The 12,196-nt window shown below is 36.8% G+C and overlaps 3 protein-coding genes across 4 annotated transcripts; all 3 read left to right on the top strand.

Annotated features, from left to right (window-relative positions):
• Nucleotides 1-226: 226 nt before the first annotated feature.
• scpp7 (secretory calcium-binding phosphoprotein 7) lies at nucleotides 227-2,526 on the top strand. Its single transcript, XM_084929995.1, has 9 exons — nucleotides 227-261; nucleotides 386-450; nucleotides 741-785; nucleotides 1,002-1,049; nucleotides 1,140-1,181; nucleotides 1,424-1,483; nucleotides 1,567-1,734; nucleotides 2,039-2,120; nucleotides 2,253-2,526. The coding sequence occupies exons 2-8, from the start codon at nucleotides 397-399 to the stop codon at nucleotides 2,075-2,077; spliced, it is 456 nt and encodes a 151-aa protein (XP_084786121.1). The 5' UTR covers nucleotides 227-261; nucleotides 386-396; the 3' UTR covers nucleotides 2,078-2,120; nucleotides 2,253-2,526.
• A 553-nt stretch (nucleotides 2,527-3,079) lies between these two features.
• Nucleotides 3,080-5,240, top strand: scpp5 (secretory calcium-binding phosphoprotein 5). The gene is made up of 11 exons (XM_084929994.1): nucleotides 3,080-3,187; nucleotides 3,305-3,365; nucleotides 3,453-3,506; nucleotides 3,640-3,705; nucleotides 3,838-3,888; nucleotides 4,008-4,076; nucleotides 4,201-4,230; nucleotides 4,340-4,387; nucleotides 4,485-4,535; nucleotides 4,657-4,740; nucleotides 4,855-5,240. Exons 2-11 carry the CDS (start codon nucleotides 3,312-3,314, stop codon nucleotides 4,870-4,872), a joined length of 525 nt encoding a protein of 174 aa, XP_084786120.1. The 5' UTR covers nucleotides 3,080-3,187; nucleotides 3,305-3,311; the 3' UTR covers nucleotides 4,873-5,240.
• Nucleotides 5,241-10,055: 4,815 nt separating this feature from the next.
• On the top strand, nucleotides 10,056-11,944 carry enam (enamelin). Of its 2 annotated transcripts, XM_084930070.1 has the most exons (6): nucleotides 10,056-10,109; nucleotides 10,216-10,239; nucleotides 10,413-10,475; nucleotides 10,591-10,632; nucleotides 10,898-10,981; nucleotides 11,555-11,944. In XM_084930070.1, the coding sequence occupies exons 1-6, from the start codon at nucleotides 10,056-10,058 to the stop codon at nucleotides 11,942-11,944; spliced, it is 657 nt and encodes a 218-aa protein (XP_084786196.1). The 2 variants fall into 2 exon arrangements, with proteins under 2 accessions (XP_084786196.1, XP_084786197.1); XM_084930071.1 differs by lacking the exon at nucleotides 10,898-10,981.
• Nucleotides 11,945-12,196: the final 252 nt, after the last annotated feature.

Raw genomic sequence — 12,196 nt, 5'->3', positions numbered from 1 at the left:
AGGGGGCACCTGATAAGACACATTGCAGAGGAATGTGATAGATGTGCTTTTCAAGCCAAAAAATTTATTAAGAGATTTCCCAGAGATGCAGCTGCCAGGTTTGTGATCATACAAAGAAAAACGATTGGCTTACCATCAATACCTGTCAAAAATTTGCTCGCCCTTTGTTTCTCTCAGCAAATAAATAGGCGATCTCACTCTCCTCTAATCACACCTCTCTTCAACAATCCTCCAGTGCTCACGTGCAGCCAGGGAAGAAAGGTAATGTAGATCCTGCTAATATCACATGAAACTGCAAAAGACGTTTTAAATTTGAATGCTTTTTTAAAAGACGTGCACTAAAAACTACCAAATGTAATAACTCAAAATTCTCTTTCTGTCACAGCAAGTTTCAAAATGAAATTTATCGTGCTTGCTGCCTGCATCCTTGGGATGGCCATCTCTGCTCCTGTAAGAAAAATACTTACATTTCTGCAAAAATATCTATTTTCCCTTTCTTTTTCTTTCACATGTAACAATTAACATACAACATTCATCTTCAGTATTTTAGAGAAATATCACCTACAGAGCTTTAATACTCACCTTTGTTTTTTTTAGCAGATGGAGTTTTTCGGTCATTGTTATCCGTTTATAGTTTCTGTTTTTGTCTTTAGCATTAATCAGTAAAACAACATTCAATAACATGTCTGAACATGTTACACTGACCTGCATTACACTGAATTTTATTCTCTTCTTTACAGCTGCAGATATTTGAGGAGTTTGACATCCATTACGCTCCACCTCAGGTACAATAAGAAGCAGCTTGGATCAGCTGGTGGATATCATGCCACCCACACACATTAACCACAGTAAAAGCCAGATTTTCAAACTCTGCATGGTGGTCTGTTATGATTTGTTCACCACTGATGTCTTCATAGCTGAACTGCTTTTCTTCAACATGGCTGACTTTTCTCATAAGATTGTGTCCCTGTTAAGTGTATATGATTAATACTGTATTTCAGGCGGCCCAGGTTATCCCTGCTGGAGTCCCACTTGACAATCTGGAAGTTGTAAGAGTTCAATCATTGTTTTGCACCTTTTCAGAACTTTTCTGTGCATCTGGTGATTATTTCTTTACTTTGTTGATTTAATGCTTCCAGTTGCTCCCTGTTGATGCCCAAAGACACCCTCTTGGAGGACCTGTGAGTAGCACAGTTCATATATATATATATAGATAGATATTTACCTATTGAGAGTGTAGTTTGCAGACTTTGATCCAAAGAATGGAAATGGAATAGAAACCTAAATGCTATCTGATAAAAAGAGTTAATTCTATAGACTTTGACGTTTTTAGAGCCTACATGTAATCAAAGAAGAACCACAAATCAGAAGTATTACAGATTCCAGTGCAATTATGAGTTTCTAAGTCTGTTTTCATTGAAAGGTCCACGGCTTTATCAAGCACGAGATTCCAAATCCGAATGGCATAGGTACCAAGGAGGTGGTAGGTGTCTGCAGAACATATTTTCTCTGGCAAAGGTTTTTCAGATATTTTATTGAATTCACAATTTATTTTATTTTCTGTAGTTCTACCCCTTCGGCTTCAACCTGCCTAATCCAGCTGCAGCTGACCCAGCTGCTCCAGTTGCCCCAGCTGCTCCAGCTGCCCCAGCTGCTCCAGCTGCCCCTGTTGCTCTTGCTGATCCTGCCATTCCTGTGGAACCTCTGAATCCTGTCGTCGTTGCACCTCCCCCAGTAAGAAAGACTATCGCATTTAAATGTATTTAACAAACAATAAGCCTCTGTCATGATTTGATGCTGGCAATATGCAGTTTAGTGCAGTAATAGCTTCAATAGACTTTGACAGGCAATAAAGTGGAGTTGGATTGAACTGAAATTTGTTATGAGGGCAGCCGGTTCATTCCAATAAAAAGTATCACGTCAGACAAACCTCCCAACTATTTCTGCTGAGTTGTGGAAAAAACCGTGACTCATAAATGCACATGTAGGAGACTATCATCAGTCCTGAATGGCTCACCCAAGTCCTCTGTCATTTTAGCGTGGCAAAGATGATGAAGATGAAGATGAAGATGACTAAAACTACTTAGTCAGCAGGAAAAAAACACTCTTGGCACACTCAGGTATCAATTCACATATTCATATATAAAGGTTTTAGCAAAGTAGTTCATATAAATAAATATGCAAGGATCACATGTTATTTTTCTAGGGGATTGAGTCTCTCAAACTTTCATTTGCTTTTGTCCCCACTGTAGGTGACCAGAGATGTAAGACTATCTGCTTACTGTGGTGAAAAATCGCCAGCCAGCAATGCTATTTTCTGTGGTGCTATGCATTTTTTGAAATGGTGCTTTGTTTGTAAAAAGAAGAATAAAGTCAAAAAGCATGACATGCCTCTTATGAAAAAAAAATTGATGGTTTGCAGTTAAATATGACCAAAAGAAAATATCAAAATAAATGTAGCAGCATATTGTTTCCTCTCTACATGCAACATCAAATGTTTCATTTCTGTGCTTCATAATAAATGAAACAGCTCATTCATATATTGTTTCTGGTTCTTTGCTTCAGATACATTTCAAATAATAAATATCTGATACTCAGTCCATGAATTATATGCAGCATTTTGCAGATTATTACTGACTTGCTTTTTTGACTATCCACAAATAGCTACAGCAGGCAATTATATTTATTATAAATAATAAAGGCTGTTCTCTGATTTCACTACTATGTGCTGCTTCAGTACAAATTTATTTTTAGAGTAAAACAAGCAAGCAAACAAACAAAAAAGGATATAGTATTATATTTATCTATGCTGTATTAACATAAATTTTTAGTTTCAGATATTTGTGCCACCTTATGCAATTGTAGTGAGACTAATGGCAGAATGAGGAGTAAGCAAAGTGAAGGTGTGCTCTGCTCTAGACGGTATAATCAAACAGACGACTCTGCTATTACACAGAAAGTGGATATGACCACTGGTCATTTAGTAAAGCTGAAGACTAGACACCTAAACTCTACCTAGTCATTGGGCAACACCACTCCTATCTCCCGTGACTGGCTCTTTGGTGAGAAAGCAGTGTATAAATATCCAAGTAACTCTGCAGAAGTCACAGTCCAACCTGCTGGCATCATCTCCAACATCAGCATTCATCATTTTCTCCTTTTCTGGTGATTTTTAAAATTTCAGACGGTGAGTTGAGCAAAATTTTAACATTAGCTCCTGCATGCCTTTCCAGAAGGAAGCAACCATCCAGTGTGACTGTGGTGGAAGTTTCACAACTTGGAATGATTTATTTTATGTCTGTAGGATAAACATGAAGCTGGCTCTCTTGTGCCTCTGTTTGGCTAGCACAGCCTGTGCTGCACCAGTGAGTGTTAAGTAAAAGCCAACCATTAATTTCATGGAGCTGAAACCTGTCCAATACTTAAAGTTTAACATCTGTTTATGCCTTTAGTTTCAGTACTTGCCTCATTACACTGGATCCAGGCAACAGATGCCAACTTTACAGGTAATTATGCATACTGCATAGTTTATCTTCTCTATATCTTCTGTGTATATTCTATATACAGGTTCAAAATACTGCAAACACCTACACAAAATATTGCTGTATACTGAAGTCTTCAAAATTTGCATGTATTCAGATGAACAATCCCTTTACGGCTGGTTTTGCACACACTGGACTACCTGGTGGTTACAGTGTGGAACTGGTATGTCAGACTCTTATTTATTACTCAGGTTTATACACGTTTTCAGATCAGCACCATTATTTATTACATTTGGCTCTAACAGTGGCTATGAATCATGATTACAATACAACATTTATGTTTTTTTTCTCCAAGATTTATCCCCACAGATTTCCAGGAGGTGCAGGTGTTTCAAACCCAGCACAGGTATGCATACACCAGTTTGAGAGAAGTTTTTCCACCTACAAAAAAATAAAATAAAATAAAAATCACCTAACTTCTTTTGGTTGATCCTGATTTTACTTTTGCCGTCTTTCTCTCTGCAGCCCTTTTCATCTTTTGGTCTCATCAAGTACTCCATTCCTCAGCTACCTGGCAGACAGAGTGTTGAAGTAGTAAGTCATTTCTCTTTCCTGTTGCAGATTATGGAAACTTTTGGCCCAGGAAACCTTTCTGCTCATAGAAGTGTTTTAACTGCTTTCTTGAACTTTTTTGTGTCTTGTGTTTTTACAATTCCAGTTCTATGCATATGACTTTGCTCAGCAAAGGGTAAGAATTTTGAACTCTTAGATATTAATTTAAAATTTGAAAATATGAAGTTATGTTTGTATATTTCTATATATCATGGGACTAAATACAATATATAATTTTATTACAGATAATCCCAAACATCCCCCCAATGACAAAAGGCCCCATAGTGCCAGAAGTAAGATTTTAGTTATTCTATTTACCCCATTTGTATATTTGTTGTTTATGTTTAAAAACATGTTTGTTTATTTACCATTATACTTGTTTCCCCACAGGTTCTCCCATTTGAATATCCACCACAAAACATTCCCCAGCAAAATATGAACGTGAGAAAATACAGTAGCAAATAATATAATCTCATTATGTTTTGAAGAAGCTAATTGTATTGACTGTGTATCTCCATGTTTTGGTAAAGTAGGTGTTTTTTTTTCTTTTCTTTTCTTCCAGATTCCGCAATTTGACGCTAATGCTCTTCCATCCCAGGACCCCCCAAAATTGCACCTGCAGGATCAGCCCATACAGACAAGCCAGGTAACCAATCAACAGATCGGTCCTTATAAAGCATCTTTAAAAACAAGGGAACACTGTTTGAAATGTGTATGATTTTAACAATGCTGATATGAAACTGCTCATTTGTCTTTACAGATGCCAGCAAAGGTGTAAACATGTGAACATTCAGAAATCAGCATTGGAAGAAATTGTCAGTGATGTTGTTTCCGAAAGTGCTAACATAAGTTAAAACCCCACCCACAAATGTTATAAATAACACTTCTTTATTAAGAAATCACAACATTATTAAACTAAAGAGTAATAGGATAATCTGCATAAAATAAGACATGTTCCTGAAGCACTCTTTTATTCCCCTTGTCATTTCCCCACATTAACAATAACCTGTTCTAGAACTGCAGATGCAATGTGATGCTGAATTTTCATCATACTTTAATTACTTCGTTCTAACTTTTCCTTAAATGTCATTTTCTTTGAATAAATAAAGTCTACTTTTTGAAGCAAATTTTGATACTTTTACTCATTATTTAAACACTTGTAGATCTGCTTTGTTTTGTTTGTTTTTTTTGATTAAAATATACATGTAGTAAAAATAATGTTATTTTTCCTTTAGGATTTAACTTGTGATTTAACATTACACCATTACAAAGCTAGGTGGATTATCAAGTATCAGTTTGACTTTAACTGTGGTGCCATTCAAAAGTACATTTCATACCTTGCTCTATAAAGACCTTGCCCTAGTTAGTGCCTCAGGTCTTCTGTCAGGTGAGAAAATAAATATCTCACTTGTCACATACAACAGCCTCCACACAGCAAAACTTGGTTCCTTTCCCAAAGACTTCTATAAACCTTGGAATTATTTTTTTTACTTACAGTCATATCTCTTCAGTACACTTAAATAAATACCAAAGGTTTGGGTATCAGCAACTCTATTTCTATAACTGTGTTGCTAGAAACTTCTAACATACACAATAAACTTGAAATTGATTATTTGAACTGAACTCTTACATTGAAATTTGTGTTGAAAACTAATCTCAGAATGTATGAATAATGAAGAAAAATGCAACAAGTGATAAGAAAAGCATGATTATAAATGATTAAAGACATAAAAATATGTCTATTTTAGAGTTTAGATGTATTCCTGAATGGAATAAACCAAATTCATCTATAAATACTATTGCTTGATTTCAGTTTGCTGAGTTTGCTGAGTTTGGTATGTTTGGTATGTTTATGACTTAATATTACTTGGCATCACATGAGCTATTTTACCAGAAAATACTCTAGCATTATCAGCCTAAAAATAATATTTTCTAATGAATTAAGTTATGTTTATAAAAAAATATAAATATGCAATCTTATATATGTATAATTTATATAAAAATAAATAAATAAAATTAAAATTTGTTCAAAATTAACCGACAAAAATGTAGAACCTTACCTGATTTCAGCATCGGTGGTATAATTTTTTAGATCTTCAGTCACATTACATTTTCTTGTACTTGTGGACATAAGTGTAGGCAAAGTTAGAGGGAGCCAAAAATGTGTAGAACCGCATGAATGCTGAGAAAACAGCATGCGCCTCCCAGTCTTGCTTCTCACCTCTGGCAATGGCTTTGAGCTTGGAAACTGTGGTCACTTTGACTGAAAACTTGAATCTTCACACGGGTCCCTTTGAAACAGAAAATAATGTTTGCTCTTTGCTTACCTTTAAGTTCCACAATTAAACTGCAGAGCACAGCGTTCAAAGACCAATTTAAGTATAACACCTACACCAGAGTAATTCTGCACATGCCTGTGAAGATTATCGAATAGGAGATCAGCCATGGTTAAAATGAGTCAGACTTTTGATCTTTTATAACACAATTCCCAGAGGTTTTGATCACAGCTTGTATAAAAATCCTTGTTTAGTTCTGCAACATAGCACATACATTATAAACACCATCTAAGTGCTTTATGTAAGACACTACTATAGTTTATCACACAGAAGACATGAATTTTCACTGTTGGTGGCAAAATTTCCCCACTGTGAAACGTAATTGTCTTAAGGAAGTAAAAAACGTTACAGGAGAGAGAATGATCTCCCTGATCTTGGCTCACCTGGGGACAAAAGCCTGTCCCAACATGACTGAACACTTACCTCTTCAGAGGCACATCAGAAATGCAGACATTGGCCTCTCACGCTATTACTGTCTCTTCTTCAAAAGATTCTTTCCTGGAACTGTAATTCAAGCCAAAAAGTCCCCTTTTTAGTGTTTTACAGTTATATATGATGTGAATGGATTCACATTACTGATAGTTTAATGTTCATGTTGGGTTTTACCACTGCAGATGTTTGAGGTTTAGCTCATTTTAAAATTCTTTATATACTGGTGCATAGTTTAATCTACAACAATACACCATATTCTATAGGATCATCGTGTTTGTTGTTGTTGTTGTCCTGCAACTGGACCTCTGAAAATACAGGTTTTTTTTAATGCTGTTCTATATGCTAGCTTTGCAATTAGAATCTGAATGCATGATGGTACCGAGCACATTTTGCTTTAACAAGAACAGCTACATAGAATCTCTAGTATTGTATTGCATTGTATGTATTGCCAGCTTTGGTACCTGTAATACACAAAAAACAAAACAAAACAAACATACAGCACCTGAAACACACAAAAAATATACAGATACATGAATCACCAATCTTCCTATAGTGTGAGAGTGTGTGTGTGCGTGTGTGTGTGTGCGTGTGTGTGTGTGTGTGTGTGTGTGTGTGTGTGTGTGAGAGAGAGAGTGTATGAGTGAGGGAATGTGAGAATGCCTGTGTCTTTGTTGTTTGATAATGAGACTGGGAAGCTGCAGTGATGCCCCCCCAGATGGCCCCCCCAAGTACTGAAACTAAAGGCATAAACAGATGACCAACAAATTAGGGAATACACATTTTTCCCTGGACACTAGTAGTTGCCAGGGGGTCACCAACTGGTCTCTAGGCCAATGTGACCGGAATCTAATGGCCCCATTATGATCGCCATGTTTCTTGTGTCACAGGTGTTGCATACCCATTTTAACATCACAACATGTGTTGCACGACACAATCTTTGTGGCCGGACGTGCACTTTTGATTTTTGTAACCTGGCACATTGTGCTGGAGCTGCCACAAATAGGTTAAAAACTCAAGTGTACAATTGTGTACAGAAGCTCAGAAGACACACAGATATACAGACGGAAATGTTGGAACACTTTGAAAACTTGTTTTGTCGATTTTGTGGAAAAAACTTTGCAACAGGCACAGTCTTGGCTTCCTTTTTAAGTTCTCCTCCTTTATCAGCACTTATGTTTAAGATATTGTCCGAGTGGTGACAACTATCGTTCAGGAGAATACTGCAGCAGCTTCAAGGGCTTAACTATAAATTCAAGTGACTGTGAGATGAGGTTGCAGTGGCAAAGCAAAGCAACCATTGCTGCTTGTATACCTTAAGACTTGAAACTAGGGTTGAATCACTTGTCAAGAAAATGCTCACTGAAGGGAGCTGAAGGGTTGCATTTCTATAGACTTTTATAAAGCTGGAAGAGGATCTGCTTCATGCTAGTCATTGAAAAATGTTTAGAACACTTTACTCCAGTGAATTGAACGAGGTTCTTTATGACGGTTTACCTTAAGTGAGCCACACCCAGTTATGAGGTTCACTGCTATGTAGAGGCTTTGTAGAGCTTTGATGCAAGTCACGCTTTTAGATTTTTACTAAAAGTAAGTAAAAACCTAAAAAAAAAAAAAAAAGCTTTATTTCGTTCTGTTGCTTTTGATGTTCTAAGAAACAAAAATAATTAAAGCATTTGTTTGTCAAAGCAACAATGTAGCCTTCTGAAACAAAGCATAGTTTGAGAGTTAAAAGTTCAGTATTCCTGTTGGAACAGATGATCACATTGTAACCACATTTTTATAACTGCAGTTTTTCTTCAAAGGAGAAAACAGGAATAATCTAACTACATGGCACGATATCAACTGTTAACTTTTAAATGACTAATGAAGAGATTGTTATCTTTTGACAAAGTTGATTAGCTCAGCAGATTTGAGGTCAGAATAGTATAGAGTTCAGCAAATTACAGACCAACTCCTTCATTATCTGATCTGGAACCTGAAAAAATAAACATAAGTGAGCTATAATGTTCAAAATCACTGTGATGAACAGCCACGCCAGTTAAAGCAAACACATTTAGTTAAAACTTAGACACTATAGAAGTGGTGCTTCCCACTGGCACTTACACCCACTGTAAGTTTCAGTAGATGAAAATAATCTTTGGAATACTTGTGTGAAATGTGGTATTCAATTGAGAAAAAATATGTAGTTGTTTAACTTAAGTCACACAATTGTTGTAATACATACAGTGTAAAATACCCCATTGCAGAGGGTATTTTACATGGGGTCAGATTCTTTCTTAGACTAAAACAGATTATGAGAAAAATGTATGTAAAGGCTAACCAGCCTTTACATACATTTCTACACATTATCTCCTGCATGCATAATGAAACATAATGTCTGTAGTCAGTCAAAAAAACTTTTTTTTTTAAATACCCCACCCTTTAAAATGCTAAGCTAAAAGAAAGAGCTGAAAAAGTGCAATACTTGAGTAGATGTTCTTATAACTTCTGTTCAAGCGAGGAGGATCAACACTGTATTTCATGTTTCTGTAGCTATCACCAGTACTTACATTATTTTTAGTAATAAGATATTGCAGATATTTAAGTTCTTGATTTTCCTTTTCACTGTTTTCAAGTCAAACTAAGTAGGGACTCTCTGTCATATCATTACATGCTTATGTCTGCTTCATGGCGTCTCTCTCTGTTTTTTTTGTTTTTTTTTTTCAAAGTTTGGTTTTAGGGCAGTAAAGGTGGGCATGTGTGCTAAGCATACTTGTATAGCATGTAATTAACAACAACAGGGGCCTCAACCCTAGATACCTCTTTTTTTTTTACCTTTGACATGTAAGGATAATTCTTCAAACACATAGGTGTGCCTGTTTTACTGGATGGGATTGGCTGCTACGTGATATAGCAGTATATAAATTGCATCCATGAGGGACAAGAAGTAGACTTCTTTCTACTGAGGTACTTTTTCACAGTTTCTCTGCAGGACAACAAGGTAAGGTGACTTTACAAACAGAAACAATTTCTCATTTTTTGGGGCAACCTTGTTGTCTTCACAAATATTTTTAATATAATTTTTTTAAACTATTTCTCTCTTGATTTTCTTAAAGTGCCCCCCACCTATTCAGCAAAGAAAATTAAGAAAAATTGAGATAAAAGTCTGGGTTGTATGTTATATTATACAGGTTTTTCTACTGAAACTGTCAAAATGAAGCAGCTTGTTTTCTTCATGTGCCTCTTGGTCTCTACTCTCGCTGCCCCTGTAAGTCTAATATTGTGTATTATTAAATCTGCCATCTGATACCATTTTAAAACACAGTTATCCACATCTAACTGTTGTTTGCTCACTTCTATTTCTGAAATTGCAGGCTCCAGTAAGCGAAAGCAGTGAGGTAAGATGGCCTTTTCAACTTTTCTGTTTTGAGTGTTGGATCCGTCTGCTATGACATGTAATGCTATGTTTTTGTCATGCCATCAGTTGGGCACTATGATCGTTGTCTGACAGACAGGGTATAATTGGCTTAATTGCACCGCATGTCTGAAGATGTCTGGTATTTATTTGCAGATTGCAGCACATGCTAATGAGGCCCTGAGGTGGATGGAGATGTACAGGCTGTACCAGCAGCAGGTAATGGGGGTTCATTGATGTTTGAAGTAAAAAAGAACTTCAGATAGACCTTCCATGAATGCTCATTTATGATTATAAATCTGTTTTAATTCCTATTATTGTTGTTTCTTTCCAGGGAATAGTCCAAAATCCCTTCATTCCCTCTGCTAATTCTCCTGTAAGTTTACTCTTGTTAGCCTCTTACAGGAGCTTAGTGGTGGATTTTTGTGAAAACTAAAAATAAGCGTATTTGGCATGATTGCTGAAGTTTGTGAGTTACTTATTTGCAATCTGACATAAAATTATGTTCTTTTAGGCTGTCTCAGCTGGGGCCACTGTGAGCATACACACAGCACTGTGACATTGCATATACACATTTATTTCCTGTTATATATATTATTATTATTACAAATAATAATATAGGCTTAATACATTTAATATAGGTGGATGCAGCACCAGCCCAACCTGCTGATATCCCTCCTCCAGCTCCTGTCCCTGTTGGAGATGCTTCAGAGGAGGAGACAGAGGTGCTCAGGCATCATAGTTTCATGCTGAACTGTATATTGATTGTTATTGAGAAATTCATGTGTACATTTTCTTCCCTGTTTAGAGAAATATTTACTAATATTTGCTCGTATCTTGTTTATTCACAACAACTACTTCTCTGTTCACAATGGATTGGTTTAAGAATAGCCTAAGTGTAGAGCTAAAAACAAACTGGGTAAAACTTGTAATGCATGTAGAACAAACACATTCCATTGTAGAATAAATTGAGGCTTTTCTCAATTTTCCTCAGAGACCTGAATAAATAAATTTAGGCTAAATTGACAACGGCGGTAGACGCTACGTGCAAACACTGTTAAAACAGAGAGCTAGAACAAGAAAAGGACACATTCAGGACAGACGACACTCTGACGGGTGTAACAAGCCAAAGAAACATAGACTGTTACACATTTTGCTGGAGCATTAGTTCAAACAATAACTTTAAATATGACAGCGTCACAAGCATAAACCCTGAACATGAAGCAGCTAACTTCAATAATTCATCATTTTTTGTCAACATATATATGACATGATTTTTTCCCATTTCTTTGGCACAGGATGGTAACCCTGCCACCAAAGCTGCAGGACGCGCCCCGCTGAACTCTGATGAGGTAGAGGAGGCCGAGGAGGTGGAAGCAGCTGAGGCCGACCCAGCCATGGTTGAAGCAGAGCCTTCAGCAAACCCTGCAGCGGTAGAGCCAGCTGTAGTTGACGTCCCCATAGATGTTGCTCCAGTTGATGATGCTGCTGCTGTGGATGTACCTCCTGTTGATGTAGTTCCTGTTGACAGTGCCCCAGCAGCCCCTGAGGTGGCCGTTGATCCAGCTGCCCCTGCCACCGCCGATATACTTGCTGCTGCTGATGTCCCAGCTGAGGTTGACGCCCGTGCCACTGATGTCGGTGAGGCTAACATGACAGGAGGTCCAGCAGATCCCACTGCACTGTAATCTGCCTCTCATCACCAGCAACAATACTCCTCTGTTAGCAAATGGAACAAAAGCTGAAAACAGCTACAGGTGATGTAGTTAAAAGAGACTAAAAAAATTAATTGGGAAATAATTGAACACTTTGTAAAGAGAATAACCAAAATGTGTTTTCAGACCTAATCTAAAAAGGTTTTTTTTGTTTGTGGTTTCTCTCTTTTTCTGTAGTTCTGTACTTGAAAGTTTATTCTTACTCATCAACACATTGTATAAATG

Source organism: Perissodus microlepis, chromosome 6 (genome assembly GCF_051167445.1).
Source record: "Perissodus microlepis isolate ML-2025 ecotype Zambia chromosome 6, ASM5116744v1, whole genome shotgun sequence".
NCBI lineage: Eukaryota > Metazoa > Chordata > Actinopteri > Cichliformes > Cichlidae > Perissodus > Perissodus microlepis.
This window is presented reverse-complemented; position numbering and strand designations above follow the sequence as displayed.

Excerpts from the sequence above, each read along its gene's own strand:
- enam (XM_084930070.1), top strand. The coding sequence starts at position 10,056 with ATGAAGCAGCTTGTTTTCTTCATGTGCCTCTTGGTCTCTACTCTCGCT. Across the intron at positions 10,110-10,215 it reads TCTCTACTCTCGCTGCCCCT|GCTCCAGTAAGCGAAAGCAG; the intron begins GTAAGTCTAATA and ends CTGAAATTGCAG. Across the intron at positions 10,240-10,412 it reads CAGTAAGCGAAAGCAGTGAG|ATTGCAGCACATGCTAATGA; the intron begins GTAAGATGGCCT and ends ATTTATTTGCAG.
- scpp5 (XM_084929994.1), top strand. The coding sequence starts at position 3,312 with ATGAAGCTGGCTCTCTTGTGCCTCTGTTTGGCTAGCACAGCCTGTGCT. Across the intron at positions 3,366-3,452 it reads GCACAGCCTGTGCTGCACCA|TTTCAGTACTTGCCTCATTA; the intron begins GTGAGTGTTAAG and ends TTATGCCTTTAG. Across the intron at positions 4,077-4,200 it reads GCAGACAGAGTGTTGAAGTA|TTCTATGCATATGACTTTGC; the intron begins GTAAGTCATTTC and ends TTACAATTCCAG.
- scpp7 (XM_084929995.1), top strand. The coding sequence starts at position 397 with ATGAAATTTATCGTGCTTGCTGCCTGCATCCTTGGGATGGCCATCTCT. Across the intron at positions 451-740 it reads GGATGGCCATCTCTGCTCCT|CTGCAGATATTTGAGGAGTT; the intron begins GTAAGAAAAATA and ends TCTTCTTTACAG. Across the intron at positions 1,735-2,038 it reads TCGTCGTTGCACCTCCCCCA|CGTGGCAAAGATGATGAAGA; the intron begins GTAAGAAAGACT and ends CTGTCATTTTAG.